Here is a 17,770-nt window from a genome sequence, read left to right as displayed (position 1 = left end):
CATTGAAGTTGAGTTGCCATGTCCTAGACCATCGCTCCAGTAGGAGTAGGTCGTGCATCATGTTGTCGGGCACTGAATCTTCGTCTGTTGTGCATTTGCCCACTACATTACTCAGTTTGGCGTCATCAGCGAATAATGTTATTTTACCTCGAAGCCCTTCTGCCAAATCTCTTATAAAGATGTTGAATAGGATTGGGCCCAAGACTGAGCCCTGTGGTACTCCACTAATCACCTCCGTCATTTCGGAGGGGGTGCCGTTCACCACCACCCTTTGGAGCCTACCTCCAAGCCAGCTCCCAACCCATTTCGTCAATGTGTTACCTAATCCTATAGAACTCATCTTGCTCAGTAACCTGCGGTGTGGTACGCTATCGAATGCTTTGCTAAAGTCCAGGTACACGATGTCCAGGGACTCCCCAATATCCAGCTTCCCCGTTACCCAGTCAAAGAAGCTGATCAGGTTGGATTGGCAGGATCTCCCCTTAGTAAATCCATGTTGTCGGGGATCCCGTAGATTCTCCTCATCCAGGATCTTATCTAATTGGTGTTTGATTAGAGTTTCCATTAGTTTGCTCACTATTGATGTTAGACTCACTGGTCTGTAGTTTGCTGTCTCCATCTTTGAGCCTTTCTTGTGGAGTGGAATGACGTTAGCCGTCCTCCAGTCCAACGGGACGCTGCCTGTACTAAGGGAGAGGTTTAAAAGCGCGGACAGTGGCTCCGCCAAGACATCACTCAGCTCCCTAAGCACCCTGGGGTGCAGGTTGTCCAGCCCCATTGCTTTGTTAACCTTGAGCTTTGACAGCTCACCGTAGACACTGCTGGGCGTAAACTCAAAGTTACTAAACGGGTCAACTGAGCCAACCCTTGTCTGTAGCTGAGGGCCGAGCCCTGGCGCTTCTCGGGTGAAGACTGAGCAGAAGTATTCATTTAATAGTTGGGCTTTTTCCGAATCCTTTTCCACATAGTCTCCGTCTGGTTTCCTAAGACGTACAATCCCGCCTGAGTTTTTTCTTCTATCACTGATATACCTGAAGAAGGATTTATCTCCCTTCTGGATGTTCTTTGCTAGAGACTCCTCCATGAGGAATTTAGCCTCCCTGACTGCTGTTTTGACGGCTTTTGATTTGGCCAGGTAGTCTGCTCTAGAGTCCTGCTTCCCTGATTGTTTGTAAGAGATGAATGCTTTTTTCTTCTCCTTGATCAGGTCTGAGATCTCCGCAGTAAACCACTGTGGCTTATTGTTCCTTCGCCGTTTACTTACTGATTTTACATAGCGGTTTGTTGCTTCTTGTCAGCGCCTATGAAACAAACTTGGTTTTTTTTGTTACATAGAGCTTTTTGGACCCCAGTTAGATTGCAAAAGTTAAATAGTTCTTTGTCTAATAGATGCTGGCATTGTAATCTGGATATAGGGACTTTAGATCATCTTTTGTTCTATTGTCCCCATATCTTAGCCTTTTGGAACTCAATCTGGGATCAAGTAAATTGTTTATTGGAAAATCACGTAGCATTAACTTATGATACTGTACTTTTTGGTATGTCTATGAGAAAAAAGAGTCAGATATCAATGTGTAATAACAAACTTTTATTGATTTTGACCGGAGTAGCCATTCAACATATTACTAATAACTGGAAAGACCATAGTAGGCTCAATTTTAAATTTTGGTGGAATTCAGTTTGCCACATATACAGAATGGAAAGATCAATAGCGGTGCAAAATGGAAATTATAAAAACTTCATTAAAATTTGGGAACCATTAACGTCCTTTTGTCATGATTGATGCCATTTTCCTAATATTTTTATATTTAATATGTAAGATAAGGGTGGGGTGGGGGAGGGTTTCTATTACATGTAAAATAAAAATTACTAAAAGGATTTCAGGATGGGAGAGGGAGGGTTATATTTACAACTATACGTTATAATGATAAGATGTACAAGTGGTTAAATCTATGTTATTGTGTTGCAATTTTTGTACACTTGATGAAAGTTTTAAAATGAATAAAGAATTATAAAAAAAAAAAAAAAAAGAAATCAGTCAAGCCTCTAAGTAATGTAACCAGATTTAATTTTTCAATGATATATAATTTACTATGTTAAGTACTGCCTATGTAATTGTAACTCTCTTTGTAATGTAACTAGAAATAATTTCTTTATAATGTTTCCAGAAAATAAAAACATCCTATGTATTTATCTTTGTCTTTATCTATTCTAGCTTCATAGTCTAATAATTATTTTCTCAGGTACTTTAGCTAGATTGTGTGCCTTCAGGACAGTCAGGGAATTTCTAAGTACTTTTCTTCATTTATTTTATTTTATTGCATCTCTTTTGTATCTTTATTGTAAACCGCTTCGAACCTCACAGTATAGTGATATAAAAGAAATAAATTATTATTATTATTATTATTTACCATTAGATATGACATAGTCTAGAGTTCTTATACGTGTCATCACCCAATGCTTCCAGATGACCTTAAATCCGCCAATTTGAATCTTGGAGTTAAGCCATATAGTTTGACTCACCCTCTGACAAAATGGAGGAGCTTCTCGCCAATACCGGCACAAGACCTGCTGAAAAAAACTCCCGAGGCCTGCAGCGGCAAAGAGGCCTGAACCGCCCAGGCCGCTATTGCAGGCAAGCTGGCAGCAGCAGTAAGGGAGTCTCCAGCAGTATCTGCATTATGGAAAACCTTTTTTCCCTGACCGTCAGCAGCTGGGGAAATCCCTGCGTGGGTGGTAAGGGAAGCCCAGGCTTCCCCCCCTGCCTGCTGCCGATGTGCGAAGCACTCACGAAGGGGACCCCTGCTTGCTGGTATCCGAAGCCGATGAGGATTCCCCTTTGTGGCAGCGGGCACACCGCAAACACAGGCCAGCTGCAACAACCTCACAGTGTAAACATAATGAGCACTCTGTCCCTTTAAAAGTGATCATTGCGAAAACTGCTAGTAGCTGAAAAATAAAAGTGTCAGTTAGCAATTAAATACAATTTACCTCAATTGAAGGCTTCCCTTCAGACCGGCACAGCATCAGGATTTTTTTCTTCTCAATATAACTGTAAGGGACAATTGAACAAACCCCACTAGCTCTCAAAGCTATATGCCTTGCCAGTATTTGGTGGCACCTCTACAGTAAAAGTTTGGGGGAGGTGGGGGAAATGGGAGAGGAAGGACTCGACCAGTTAAGTGTGGCACCCCTGAGGTTGGATGGACCCCTGAAAGGGTCCCCCAAGCTCAATCCGGACCACAGAGACAAGAAGGCCAATTTTTTTTTTTTTTGAGAAATATGTTTTATTAGTTTTCAAAAAAGAATAACAACCACAGCAATAGTACATGGTGTACAACAATAATCATGGATACCAAAGTACAGCTCAAATTCACCATAATCCTATACCATCACCCCCTCCCCCTCCCACAACCCTAACAGAAAGGAAATGCAACATAAAATCCACTCCAGTACAAGCTCAATAAAATAATCATACATTTAACAAGTGACTACGAGCTCGTGGTGTTAAAGTATCCCAGAAAGGTGTCCAACATAGACAGAATAACCTGCCAAGAAGGCCAATTTAAACAAAATCCAACTACCCTACACTAAGCCAGGTAAAGACTGCACAGGCTTCCCACCTCCACCTGCTGGAGACTGAGAACAGACAGACTGTACTTGGGACTGCACAGCCCACTTGTACTACAGCAAAAAGTTTGTGTCTCAAGTCTCCACCTGCTGGTAGAATTGCGTTATAACCCATCAGTGCTGTGCAGGTCTGGAGGGACGATAAAGAATGGTGTTTGCAAGGAGAAAGAATAGGGGAGCAGAGAGGGAAAAATACTAAGGGATGAAATTTGCAGGAAGAAGGGAGAACAAGCAAAAAGGAGGGATTCAAGCTAATCTGGGGATAGAAAGAGCTGACAGAATCAAGGCAAACAAAAGAAAGCTGAAGAAGAGAGGATGTCAAGTCTTGGGCAGGAAGAAACTAAACCTTCTGATAAGGTAATTCAGCACAAAAAAATAAAGCGGGCAGAGTTTTCAAAGCTTTTGCACAGATTTCTTCCAGGATCAATAGATGCCTGTAATCTATAAAACATTCCTTAATTAAAAAGTCAATGTATGTAAAATGCATGAACAAAAAATCAAGTAGTAATAGCCTACCGTTCCTCCCATGAATGAGGTCTTCCACCAGAGGTTTAGCCACAACATCAAAAAGCTCTTTCTGCGCGACCCGAGTTCCAAACACTTGCTTAAATGAATACTGAGTCTGCAAAAGAAGGAGGCCAAGAATTAGTGCCAAACTTCCACTGGCTTGAGGTAAGGTAGTCCTTAGCAAAAAAAGATTCTCTATAAAATCAGTTGCAAATTAAAAATTAAAATAATTCATCTCACTTTTAAATAAATAACCAATATAGTTTTTTTTTATATATTTTATTTCTTTATTAATTTTCAATTTAAATCAAGCTAAACACTTGTACAGAAAGCAATAGTCATAAAACAAAATAATGCTTTGAACATCTTGCAAAAATAACTTCTATAATTTTAATTTTTCGCTAATTTAAAATCTTGGATCCTTTAGGAGGACTTGAGCTTAAATAGTTAAATAATGTTTTCTTACCAATATAGTTTTTTGTTGTGCTGGGAAAAGAAGAGTTCACTAAAGGAGTAGAATGCTATTTTTGTTGACGCTAAGGCAACTTCAATGGTCATGATGGTTAACAGTCAAAAGTTGTTCCAGTATTAAAGATAAAAGCAATGCTCCCAGGGCTACAGATGTCTGTTGAAGATGTGGGGAGGACACAGGTACATCAGGCTCCATCTCTGGCCCACTTTTTTGAAGCTACTTTCAAATTCTAATTCCAATCCACTTGCAAAGCACTCAGATCTGTTTGTCATTCCCTCTTTAGTCCCCTACCCCTACCCTATCTGCCTTATCACTCTTTTTTTCTCAATGACACAGACAGATTTTGTGTGCGTTACATACACAAAATAAATTGTCCCATAAAAAAAAGCCCCCCCACCGCCGATGACAGCTCTCCCCAACAATCTCTGATGAACACGACACTGGGAGTGATAAAGAGAGCTAATGGTTACTGCAGATGGGCAGACTAGATGAGCCACTTGGCCTTTAACTGCCATCGTGTTTCTATGTATTAAGATTCCGAGACCCAATTTTTCTTGTAATCAGGTTACTCTTTCCAAAACTGAAATACAATATATAGACGAGAGTACTTTAAGTATGACTCCTTAAGTGGTAACAGTCAAAATACTGAGGGGTGAAATCACAGAAAACTATTTTATATCTCTGAATCCATCCATTGGTCAGGTGAAGAAAATTAACCGATAAGATCTAATTTCTCCACCAAATACTGCAGCTGCCACACTACCACAACTTTTTCAGTCACATTTTGTACCCCTGAAAAGCTTTCACTCTCACTGCTGGTAATCTATTAAGGGGGGGAAGGGACTGGGACATAAAACCACACTCAAAGCAGGTCCCAGTGGGCTCACAATCTATCTAATGTACCTGGGGCAATGCTTGAAAATCAGGCTCATATAGCTAGGGATCATGGAGGAGAATGTCCTTTTGTATTCTGCTCCCTCCTAAAACCTATTTATATTGTAAACACCTCCATCACCCTACAATCCCTTTTGTACCTGTTTTTAGGGCCATTACTGCATATATCTGTCCCCTCCCTTATGCAAAACACTTAAGATTTTCTATGCAATCCCCAGCACTCACTCCCAGAAGGAAAAAAAGGAGCCCTTAGAAAAAGGATACAGTGGGGATATCTTAAGCAACGAATAGAAAAAAGGGTTCCTTTCAAGTTTATTAAAATTTGATATATTGCTTACATATTATCTAAGCGGTGTACATAATTAAAAAGGCTAAAATAGAAAATAGATTGGGGCAACACAAAACCAGGACATACAAGCGAAGTTGAGGAGAGGTGGAACAGCAGCGCATATACTCACTTCTTTATATTCACCGTTGCGATTTACTCGGGTCCCTTCAGGTGGATGCAGCTGGACAGTGGTTTCATTGATGACCTCAATGCAACATTCTTGATCCTGAGAACCGAGTGGCCGCACACGACAGTAAACCTGCAGAAACAGCAGCTGTTCATATGTTCCCTAGGCAAATCTCCAAATGCTTATACAAAACGATGCATTCTTTGGTCATTAGATCAGGACGTATGATCATCACATAACACTAGTGATAGAAATGTCAGCCATTATTCCTATTTAGATTAGATTGAGAGTGGATGGGCATACTCAAACGTGATTTTACCAGACTGTTATGTTGGGAGGAAACCAAGATTGAATAATCCAAAGAAATTTTCAGTTACTGGTCCCACACGCTACAATACCTTGCTACTTTATTAATGTTTAAAACAATTTGATAGTCCTAAGATGGACCTTAAGGCACTCGGGGGGGGGGGGGGGAAGAGTTTGTTCAGCTGTAAAATATTCATCTGAAGCAGCGTCGAGCCGGCAGCACTCTAAACAGGCTGCTTGGCTTTGTCCGTCGGGAATTTCACTCTGCCATGTTACTGATGACATCATCAGTAATGCGGCAGAGTGAAATACCCAACAGACAAGGCCAAGCAGCCTCTTTAGAATGCTGCCGGTCCGACACTGCTTTGGATGAAGGTAGGGCTCGCTCGTGGTCAGTAGGGAGGGAAGGGTAGAGGGTCAGCAGGGGTTCGGCTGTGCTGGGGGGGGGGGGGGTTTGAAGAGTTGCCAGTGAATCTCAGGGTAGGGCTTATATTAAGATCTACCCCGAAAATGATGCTAGGGCTTATTTTCGGGGAAACATGGTATTTAAATGTCTCTATCATATCTCCCCTCTCCCGCCTTTCCACTAGTCTAAAGTATACATATTGAGATCTTTAAGTCTGTCCCCATACTCCTTATGACCATTTTAGTAGCCTTCCTCTGGACCGTTCTCCCAGGGGAGCTCAGAACGGTTTACATGAATTTATTCAGGTACTCAAGCATTTTTCCCTGTCTGTCCTGGCGGCCTCACAATCTAGCTAATGTATCTGGGGCAATGGGGGGATTAAGTGACTTGCCCAGGGTCACAAGGAGCAGCGTGGGTTTGAACCCACCTCAGGGTGCTGAGAGGTAGCTTTAACCACTGCGCCACACACTCCATAATTGTACACAATATTCTAAATGAGGAATCAAACTCATATTACAATAGAGCCTGAGGGCCAGCCTTCACCATTTATAAAAAAAAACTTTGCACCTCTCTCTTTCCATACATTCCCTGCAGGATGGAACAAGTAAGGGGCTGCAAGGCTATTTTTACAGGAAAAATATGGCATTTCCTTAAAGACATGAGTTACTGGAATGCTACCCAGTCCATGCAGGGAATTTATAATTACATAAAAGTTATCATCTCAGAATTTAGTCTGTGCTGCTCTCTTTAACTGCTCAGACTTTTTGAGCATACACTTAAATCTGAGATTACACCAATTTCCAATCACTTCAACGGTCTGAAATAGGGGCAGCTAAACTGCTTATTTACTATCTTGTATGGAAACCCAGAATGACTTTGTTTTGGCCAAGTTTCACAAGATATGTAACATCCCCAAGAGCTCTAGTTTTGCTAGTTTGTTCTAGTAAGTTTTCCCGATTACCACTAAGTTCCTACAATAAAGAACATAATACTTATTCTTTGGAGACAGTATCCTTCAGATATGCGAGAAAGAGCCCTCATAGGCAGAGCCACCAATTTAGAGATTTATACACAACTGCTATGAATTCTATCAATGGTATGGGCAAGATAAACAGACCGATCCTTTCCAAAGCCCAACTAGAAGCCCATGTTCACTGGAGGAAGGTTCTCTAGAGTCCGATTCATGTCCAATGAGGTGGAGTCAGTAGAACAGTGGGCCCCACAACTGCACTGGTGGTGCCGAATTCTCCTACAGCTTTCACATCAGCTCAGATACCAGGTACAGTATTTTTGCCTCTGGTACACTTACCCCAACTGGATCTTTGAGATTTGTATTAGAGGATTTCTTTAGCAGCAGCCTCTTAGGGGTTTTAATTTTTCTGGGGGTTAGGAAAAAAAAAAAAAAAAGTTACAGAAGCTAGACATTATATGATTCTGAAAAATACCAGATGGCTCCATTCTATCTACACGGCTGAAGACACAATCACAAGTAGAGAATGACATGAGGACAATGTTAGTCCTCAATCCCACAAGCCTCAAATGTTTTATATTTTAAAAGGATTTAAATATAAAATCAAAACTGACAAAATTCTGTATAATTGTTGTTTATGAACCACAATAGAGCCTCCCATTTCGATCTGTTTTTGGTACAACTATCTCGAAGATTCAGTTGCCTGGGTCTCATCTGAAAAGATTGCTGCTCAGATGTGAGTATATATTTACTAAGTGTCAATTCCAGAGTTTTCTTTCAGTTGAAAGTCTCCTCCAAAGTATAGATCTTTTAGTCTGGCCTCATATACTTTAGACAAAGACATTCAACTATTTTAGTAGCTGTCCTCTGTCTGGTAAGATTTGCCGCTTTGCGGATGATACCAAAATCTGCAATAGACACCCCTGATGGTGGATAAAATAAAGGACCTAGGGCCAAATGCACTAAAGTCAGCGACTGTCGCTAAACCTGTTTTCACAGCTTTAGCAATGATCACTTTTACTGACCCGATGCTCAAAATGGATCACCGCATTGATCCCCCCACCCCAACTTACAATCGCCTATTTTCCGATCGAGCCATGCAAATTAGCTAAAACCCCGTGCAAAGTAGCCAAGCAATTGATGCGCTAACATCGCTTGGCTATGAAAAAAAAACCAACCCAAAAACCCCAACCCAGGGGTTTTGTTTTTGTTTTTTTTAATCTTTATTCATTTTCAAGTCTTACAAGTGTATAATATTCAGTCAGAAAAATTTTTAAACAAATCACTTGAAAATCTTACTTATAATCCTTAAAATATATAAATATAAAAGAAACCCTTCTCACCCACCCATTTATTAATACTAGAACAATTGACAATTATTATCTTTCCCAATCCCACCCCCCTATACCTTATCTAATACCAAGGTGTTTAAAATGTCTGATCATTAGAATAAATAATCAATGGCCCCCAAATCTTTTTAAACTTATGATCATTTTCTTGTTGCATAGCAAGCACCCTCTCCATTTTGTAAATACGACATATTGAATTCCACCAAAAGGTGTAATTAAGTTTAGTATAATCTTTCCAGTTTCCAGTAATCTGTTGAATGGCAACCCAGGGGTTTTAGATATCAGAAAAAACTGTGTTACCAACAGGTCTGCCTGGCTTTTTCCATTTTTTTTTCAATGACAGACATATTTTGCGTGCGTTACATATGCAAAATAATTGTCCCATTAAAAAAAAAAAAAGAAGAGGCACCCCACCGCCAATGACAGCTCTCCCCAACAATCCCCGATGAACGCAACACCGGAAATCTGCCCCTCCCCCACGAGAACAAATTAGCAGGAGGGATGCCCATTCTCTCCTGTCAACAGAGACCACCCTTCCTCCCCTCAAAAAAAGGCAAGAGCAGAGGAAGAAAGAGAAAATGTATTTATTATTTATTTAGGCATTTATTTAGCCCGTCCTCCCAAAGGAGCCCAGAATGGGTTACAGGAGTACATTCATAGTATGGGTAGGCCAATGGTCTCAAACTCAAACCCTTTGTGGGGCCACATTTTACATTTTGGATTTGTAGGTACTTGGAGGGCCGCAGAAAGAATAGTTAATGTCTTATTAAAGAAATGACAATTTTGCATGAGGTAAAACTCTTTATAGTTTATAAAACTTTCCTTTAACAGTTAAAAGGAAAGATATATAAACTATAAAGAGTTTTACCTTATGCAAAATTGTCATTTCTTTAATAAGACATTAACTATTTTTTCTGTAGCCCTCACATTTAAAGTTTAATATCTTTTCTTTCTCAAAACTGACACATTTCAATCACTATATTGAAAATCATTTTCCCTACCTTTGTTGGCTGGTGACTTTATTTTTCTGTGCTTTTAACTATGTTTCCAGGGCCTTCTTGTCCTTTAATTGTTTTTCTCTCCGTCTTCACTTTTTGCCTTGCATCCATCTTTGGCATTAACTTAATATTCAGTTTTTCTGCTTTCTTTTCAAAATCTACGTTTCCATGTCTTACCTTCCCTTCCTATCTCTCTCTTCTTCTGTCCTATTTCCATGTTCTGACATCTCTTTCCTTCCTTTCTCTCCCTCCCTCCTTCCTTCCTTTCTCTCCCTCCCTCCTTCCTTCCTTTCTCCTGGTCTGGCATCTGTCTCCTTCCCTCCCCCATGCCCTGGCATCTCTCCCTCCCTCTCCATGGTCTGGTATCTCCTTTCCTTCCCTCCCTCCCATGAACTTGGCATCTCTTGTTCTTCTCCTCTTCCTTGTCTTCCTTCTCCTTCCCCAATTGGTTGCAGCAGCAACAGAAGCAGCATTTCTCTTCCCCCTTTCCTGTGCAGCAGAAGCATTTCTCTTCCTCTTTCCCTGTGCAGCAGCAGCATTTCCCTTCCCCCTTTCCTGTGCAGCAGAGGCATTTCTCTTCCCCCTTCTCTCCCTTTCCCTGTGCAGCAGCAGCATTGCCCTAGGGTCCCCCTTTCCTATGCAGCAAAAGCATTCTCTTTCCCCTCCCCTTCCGTTCCCTTCCTTGTGGAGCAGCAGGGTGTCTGGCTGGCTCCCTTGCTCAGTCGATCGTTCCGTTCAAAGCTGTGGGTGGCGGCTCCTCGCGAGATCCGTGCCTGCGTCAGAAGCCTCTCTGATATTGTGACGTCAGAGAGGCTTCCGATGCAGGAGTGGACAGCGCAAGGAGCCGCCACTCGCAGCTTTGAATGGAATGATCAACTGAGCAAGGGAGCCGGCCAGACACGCTGCTGCTCCACAAGGAAGGGAAGGAGGAAGAGAAATGCTGGTGTGGATGGCACGAGGAGCCGCTGCCGACCGCAGCTTTAACTGGAACAATCAACTGCAGCAAGGGAGCAATTGATCATCGCATCCAGACCGCGGGCCGCAAAATAGCACCTGGAGGGCCGCATGCGTCCTGTGGGCCACGAGTTTGAGACCGCTGGGGTAGGCCAAATTTTAGTGAGACAATACAGACTTTAGAGCATTTACAGTATGGGCAAAGGGGTTTAGATTACAGCAATTACAGTATAGACATAACAAGCAGACTTATAAATACAGACCTAGTGGACATAGGGTGGTTTAAATTGCAGCATTTTCAGTGTAGATATACTTTGAGGTGAAATAGCTTTTCTTTGCAGGTAGGTGCATCTTTGTTGTCAGAGAATGTGGTAGTAATTCAGGTTATATTTGCAGTGGCATGTGAGTTTTAGCAAGATTCCGTTTGGTATATTAGGTGGTGTCTTTGGGATCCCATCCATCCGGGGTGTAGACATGGGTCTTCAAGGAGCTAGGTTTGTAAAGAGGAAGGTTTTCACGGCTTTTCTGAAGTTCCAAAGACTGTCTAGTGATCTAATGGATGGGGGGGATAATGTGCCACATTCTGGGTATGTAATGAGAATATGAGCGTCTTCGGGCTGTCTCAGACGTGAGTGAGCGGCCTGGTGGCAGGACCAGCCGTTTTTCTGTTTGGGATCTCAGTGATCGGTTGGGGCCGTAATTTTATAGTTTTGATGCTATGTAGTTTGGTGTGATTTTGTGGAAAGTCTTGAAAGCTAGCACTAAGGCTTTAAAGGCGAATCATTTTTGGATAGGCAGCCAGTGCATGGGTGACAAGGTTGCGGATGCACAAGTTTTTTAGAAGTCGGATTGCGGCGTTTTGCACACCTTGTAGATGGGAGAGTGTTTTTGCTGGTAATTCCACTAGTAGAGCGTTGCAGTAATCTAAGCAGGATACCACAAACGCTTATAGTAGCTGGGCAAAATCGTTTTCTGAAAAGTAAGCACAGATGCATTTTAGTTGGCGGAGGTAATAGAAGATGAAGATACTAAAGTTGATACATGGTCTGAGAGCGACAGGTTTGAGTCAAGAATCACTCCTAGGCTGTGGACTTTGTCTTTGGCTGTAAGGATGTCATTTCCCAAGGAAAGAGATGGGCGGGGTATGCGCAGGAATCTTTATGTATCCAGAGAACTTCTGTTTTTGACGCATTGAGTTGTAATTTATTTGCAGTCATCTACTTTTTTTATTTCTGTTAGGCAGCAGTGAAGTTTTTTCATTTGTACATCTCGGTGTTGACCTAGGTGAAGGTAGAGCTGTATGTCGTCTGCGTACGAGTGTATTTCGATTTGGTGTTTTTCTGCAATGTCTAGTACTGGGTTTGACATATATGTTGAAGAGGAGTGGGGATAGTAGTGTACCCTGAGGCACTCCGTAGTCGAGAGGTTTTGGCTCCGATAAGGAGGGTTCCAGAAGTTCTGAGACCTTTCGTTTAAGGAGGAGGAGAACCATGCCAGTGCAACATCATGGAGTCCGATAGAGTGTAGTCTGGATAGGAGGAGTGAGTGATCAATGGTATCAAAGGTGGTGCTCAGGTCTACTAGGACCAGCAGAGCATCTTCCTCCTCAAGGATTTTCCAGCAGTCATCTACGATGTCTAGAAGCACCGTTTCTGTGCTGTGGTGTTTCCTGAATCCTGACTGGAAGTTGGAGAGGGTGGTGTTTGTTTCCATGAAGTCTCGTAGTTGTGCGAGTACAATCTTTTCTAGTATTTTTGAAATAAATGGGAGATTTGAGACTGGCCTATAGCTGCTTAGATTGTCTGGGTCCATGGTGGGTATTTTTTAGGAGTGGTCTTACTACAACAGATTTCCAGCTCTGTAGTATTGTGCCAGATTGTAGGGACTTGTTAATTAGAGGTAAGATGGAGTTCAGGAAGGATTTGCTGGTAGCTAGAAGTGTGGAGGATGGGCAAAGGGTTCATGATTGATGTTGTGGGGTGCAGGGAGACTACTGTACTTTTTAGGTCATTAATGGAAACTGGTTTGCAGCTGTCTAGAGTCTATCTTGTGTAGATTGTTATTTTGTAAAATTTGGGGGATGCTTAGCAAAGCTTTGTCTTCTAAGTCTAAGGATTCTCGTATCTTTGATATCTTGTCATGGAAGAAATTTGAGAGGGATTCACTGTCTAAGTTTGATTGTTGGATGTGGTATGGTCCTTGGGAGGAGGTGAAAAGGTTTTTTGACAGTGAGAAGATGGCCTTTGATCTGTTGGGGATTTTGGATATTAGGTTTGTGAAATATGCCTTTTTTGTTTCAAGTGTCGCTAGTTTGTAATCTTTCAAGAGGCTTTTCCAAGTGGATTTGTACTCGGCATTGTGTGTTTTGCACCAGATTTTTTCCGCTTTTCTGACTTTCCTTTTCTGTTCTCTCAGGCTTTCTGTGAACCAGGGTGATGAGAAGGATCTTGTGTATGTTTTGACTTTTTTAACTCTTGCTAATTTCTTGTACAGTGACTTTATGCCAGAATGCCATGCCTGTGCCTTTTCTTCTAGCGAGTTGGTCGTGGAACTTGTGAGTAGGTCTATTTTAGAGATGCCAATGGAAAAATCATGAAGGTTGACCGACTTTGGGTCGAGTGTGGTTGCTTTTTACGACGATGGATTTTATATGGGCCCTTTGGTCTTGACATGTAGGTTGAACGAGATTACATGGTGGTCAGTCCAGGGGACCTGAGTGTTTGTCAGCGGGGTTGGTTTGTTGTCGAGTAGCGGGCCTTTGAATATGAAGATCAGATCTAGAGTATTCCCGGAGGAGCGGGTGGGGAAGTAGACTTGTTGGATAAAACCTAGGTCAGTCAGTGTCTTTGTGAATTCCCTTGGTGCACCAGTGATGTCTGGGTATTCAGCAAAGCTAAAGTCTCCTAAGATGATAACTTGTCTACCGTACATACTTCTATTTTTAGTTTGCAATTACTTATTCCATACTGGGCAAAGGTGTATCTGTGTTTGATAGATTGTGAGCCCACCAGAATAGATAGGGGAAATGCTAGAGTACCTGATTGTAAACCATCTAAGTAACTTTGATAGGAGGTATATTAATACCTAAATAAATAAATCTGTGTATGAAAAGGACATGGTTTTCTGTTAGCATCGACTATGCAGGATCGATCTGTATTAATCTGGCTTGTTTAGTTTCACAATAAAAATGGATTCAACTTTAAACTTAAAAGTTGCATTACTGAAAGTGAATCAAATTATTGATTCAATAGGTCAAATTAAAATGAATCAAAAAATGTTTCCCCGAATCGAGCAGCTCTACTGTCAGCTTTGGAAAACGCGTATACAATTTCTGAACTTTTGTACAGAGCAAGATTAAACGTAGTTCCAATTCTATTTCCCTGCTGTTGCACTGCATCCACAATCTAGATCTAGCTCCCACTCTTCCCTCCCCCCACAAGCAACACTGGCACTACAGCTGTCATGTCCCCAATCCCTTCATCAGCACTGGCACCAGCTCCACATTGAGCATTGTGTAGTACCTGAAGATTGGAGGATGGCCAATGTGATGCCGATTTTTAAAAAGGGCTCCAGGTAAGATCTGGAAAATTACAGACCAGTAAGCCTCACTTCAATGCCAGGCAAATAGGTGGAAACAATTATAAAATTGTGGAACACGTAGACAAACATGATTTAATGAGACGGAGTCAGCATGGGTTCAGAGGAAGATCTGGCCTCACCAATTTGCTTGACTTCTTTGAAGGTGTGAATAAACATGTAGATAAAGGTGAGCCGGTTGATGTACTGTAACTGGATTTTCAGAAAGTTTTGATAAAGTTCCTCATGAGAAGCTTCTGAAAAAATTAAAAAGTCATGGGATAGGTTCAATTGTAGATTATGAATTGGTTATCAGACAGAAAACAGAAAGTAGGGTTAAATAACCATTTTTCTCCGAGATTGGTGGTATTTCACTTTTTATAAATGATCTGAAAATTGCAATGACAAGTGAGGCGATTAAATTTGCAGAAGATGCTAAACTGTTCAAATTTGTTAAAACGCATACGAAGTATGAAAAATTACAGGCGGGCTTTAGGAAATTGGAAGACTGGGCATCCAAGTGGCAGATGAAATTTAATGTGGACAAATGCAAAGTAATGCAAATTGGGAAGAATAACCCAAATCACATTTACCGGATGCTAGGGTCCATCTTGGGGGTTAGCACCCAAGAAAAGGATCTGTGTGTCATCGTAGACAATACGATGAAACCTACCGCCCAATGTGCGGCGGCGGCCAAAAAAGCAAACAGGATGCTAGGAATTATTAAAAAAAGGGATGGTTAACAAGACTAAGAATGTTTTAATGCCCTTGTATCACTCCATGGTGCGACATCATCTGGAGTATCGCGTTCAATTCAGCTTGGAAAAGGAGACAGCTGAGGGGAGATATGATTGAAGTCTACATAATCCTGAGTGGAGCAGAACGGGTACAAGTGGATCGATTTTTCACTTCGTCAAAAATTACAAAGACTAGGGGACACTCAAATTTACAAGGAATTTTTTTTTTTTTTTAATAAATCTTTATTCATTTTACAAACTTACAATAAGTGTATCAATAAATACAACCATTTGAACTTAGATATAACACTTAATATTCAACAATAAGTCAAGTTAGTTTATCAACCTCCCTCCCTCCCAACCCAATCATCTTATGTATTAACCACATATACCATTTAATAGATACTTTCTTACCATCCTTACCATTAATAAAAGATCAGAAACTCCCCCCCACCCTATCATGATCTTATACTATCAAGGGAAAAATGGAATCTATTCATTACAATCATTTGTTAATGGCCCCCAAACATCTTGAAATTTATTAAAATTACCATTCTGCGTGGCTATTGCTTTTCCATTTTATATATATGACAACGAATTCAACCAAAAACTGTAATTAAGTCTCTTCCAATTACTCGTAATTTTATTTTTTAATACAAGGAAATACTTTTAAAACCAATAGGAAATTTTTTTTTCACTCAGAAAATAGTTAAGCTCTAGAACGCATTACTAGAGGTTGTGGCAAGAATGAATAGCATAACTGGTTTTAAGAAAGGTTTGGACAATTTCCAGGGGGAAAAGTCCATGGTCTGTTAGAAAAAAACATGATGGAAGTCACTGCTTGCCCTGAATCAGTAGCATGGAATATTGCTACTCCTTGGGTTTTAGCCAGGTACTAGTAACCTGGATTGGCCACCATGAGAACGGACTACTGGGCTTGATGGACCATTGGTCTGACCCAGTAAGGCTATTGTTATGCTCTTATAAATAAATAGTGAAATTATAAAAGAATGACCAAAATTAAGTGACAGACTGACTCATATGAGGAAAAGCTTTTTAGCTTGAAGAAAAAAAGTTGAAAGGAGTGTGATAAAAGGTCTTAATCTTGTGTGGAGTGAAATGGGTACGTGTAAATTCACTGTTTCTGAAACTTCTTGTTGGAATATGTGGTAAAAACAGCTAAATGTAGTAATATAAATGAGAGGTTTGGATAAGTTCCTAAAAATCTGCCATAAAATCTTACTACATTTTGGGATTCTGTCAGGTATAATTGTCTCCCAAGTAGAGTTGCACGCGGACAGAAATCCCACCCATCCCCGCCCGGATCCTCTCCGTCCCCACCCGTCCCCGCAAGGAATTACCTCCATCCCTGCCTGTCGCCATAAAAAGCAGCAATTACTTCTGACAGGATCAACAATTCCACAGTTTCTTTTGTGTTTGCGCTGCTGTTTTCCTTGTGGAATCTCTTTGGAATCCTTTTTTTGATTTCTGTTCAGGTAATTAACTTATAAACCCCTTCTTTTACTAAGGCTGATGTGTCCATTATATTATATGGACGAACCATGCTTCCAAAGCCTTCCATCTCCGTCGGAGTCCCGTTGGCTAGAGGGGGGTCCCCGTGGAAGTCTCTTGAGTTAGGGGGGATTCCCGCAATCCCCGTTCAGACCTCTTCTCCCAAACTCGGTATTCCATTTCTAACAGGTGGCCTATCCAGGGCACTTTGGTGCGACTCAGGGGCCATGTAGAAACCTACCTAAGTAGTTAACACGAGATAGGCACACACATTATTGGGTGCTGAACGCAGTGAGAGTTGGAGCATGTAAATTGTACTGAAATGCATGATAATGAACTCATTCAAGTAGTCCATGTTCAGTGCAATCTTTTTTTTTTGGCCAGGATAAGTGCAATATAGGTGGTCTTGAAGAGGATTTCATATCAGTTTCTTAGATTTAGCTGCCAGATTTGTCTTGTTTTATAAGCAGAAGTAAAAGACGTGTTCATGTACAAACTAACAAAGTGAAAGCACACATTCCTTTAAGTCCTAATATGACTCTGACAAAAATTCCATTTATAAGCAAATTTTGCAAAGCTCACATTTGGGAACAGAAGAAGTGTGTGTGCTGACGCTTTTGGTCTGCACATGCAGATGAAAGCTGTGCATGCGTGTGTCCAGCACATTCCCCATTCAGTTTTCAGCTCATAAAACCTGCATTCTGTCAGCTTTCTATATGGCTTGGCATCTCACTAACATGTATGCACAGCTCCACCTTGAGCCTAGTTACATAAGCCGCCACTATGACAAATCTTAGGTCATTCTCTGGCACCATCACCACTCCACATCTCCAAACACACTGGCACCACCATCTCCTGTCCCCCTCCGTCTACCCCACTGACAGGAGCCCTAAGCACCACCCCCCCAACCACACTGGCATCACCATTTCCTGTGCCCCCTCCTGGACAAGGAACACTGGTCCTCCACCTTCTTCCCCAATAACAGGAGCTCTAAGCACACACAC

The 17,770-nt window shown here is 41.4% G+C and overlaps 1 protein-coding gene across 10 annotated transcripts in view; it reads right to left on the bottom strand.

Moving 5' to 3' along the window:
- KIF23 (kinesin family member 23) overlaps window positions 1–17,770 on the bottom strand; it is a 203,697-nt gene that overhangs the window by 184,852 nt on the left and 1,075 nt on the right. For all 10 annotated transcript variants that reach the window (XM_033920429.1, XM_033920430.1, XM_033920431.1 and 7 more), the window contains exons 2-4: window positions 7,980–8,049; window positions 5,962–6,090; window positions 4,147–4,252 (exon numbers count right to left, since the gene is read on the bottom strand). In XM_033920429.1, the coding sequence (XP_033776320.1) occupies window positions 4,147–4,252; window positions 5,962–6,090; window positions 7,980–8,049 (305 nt within the window). The remainder of the gene's footprint in view (window positions 1–4,146; window positions 4,253–5,961; window positions 6,091–7,979; window positions 8,050–17,770) is intronic.

This window comes from Geotrypetes seraphini, chromosome 14 (genome assembly GCF_902459505.1).
Source record: "Geotrypetes seraphini chromosome 14, aGeoSer1.1, whole genome shotgun sequence".
Taxonomy (NCBI): domain Eukaryota; kingdom Metazoa; phylum Chordata; class Amphibia; order Gymnophiona; family Dermophiidae; genus Geotrypetes; species Geotrypetes seraphini.
The sequence above is the reverse complement of the archived record's forward strand: the minus strand, read 5'-3'. Positions and strand labels throughout refer to the sequence as shown.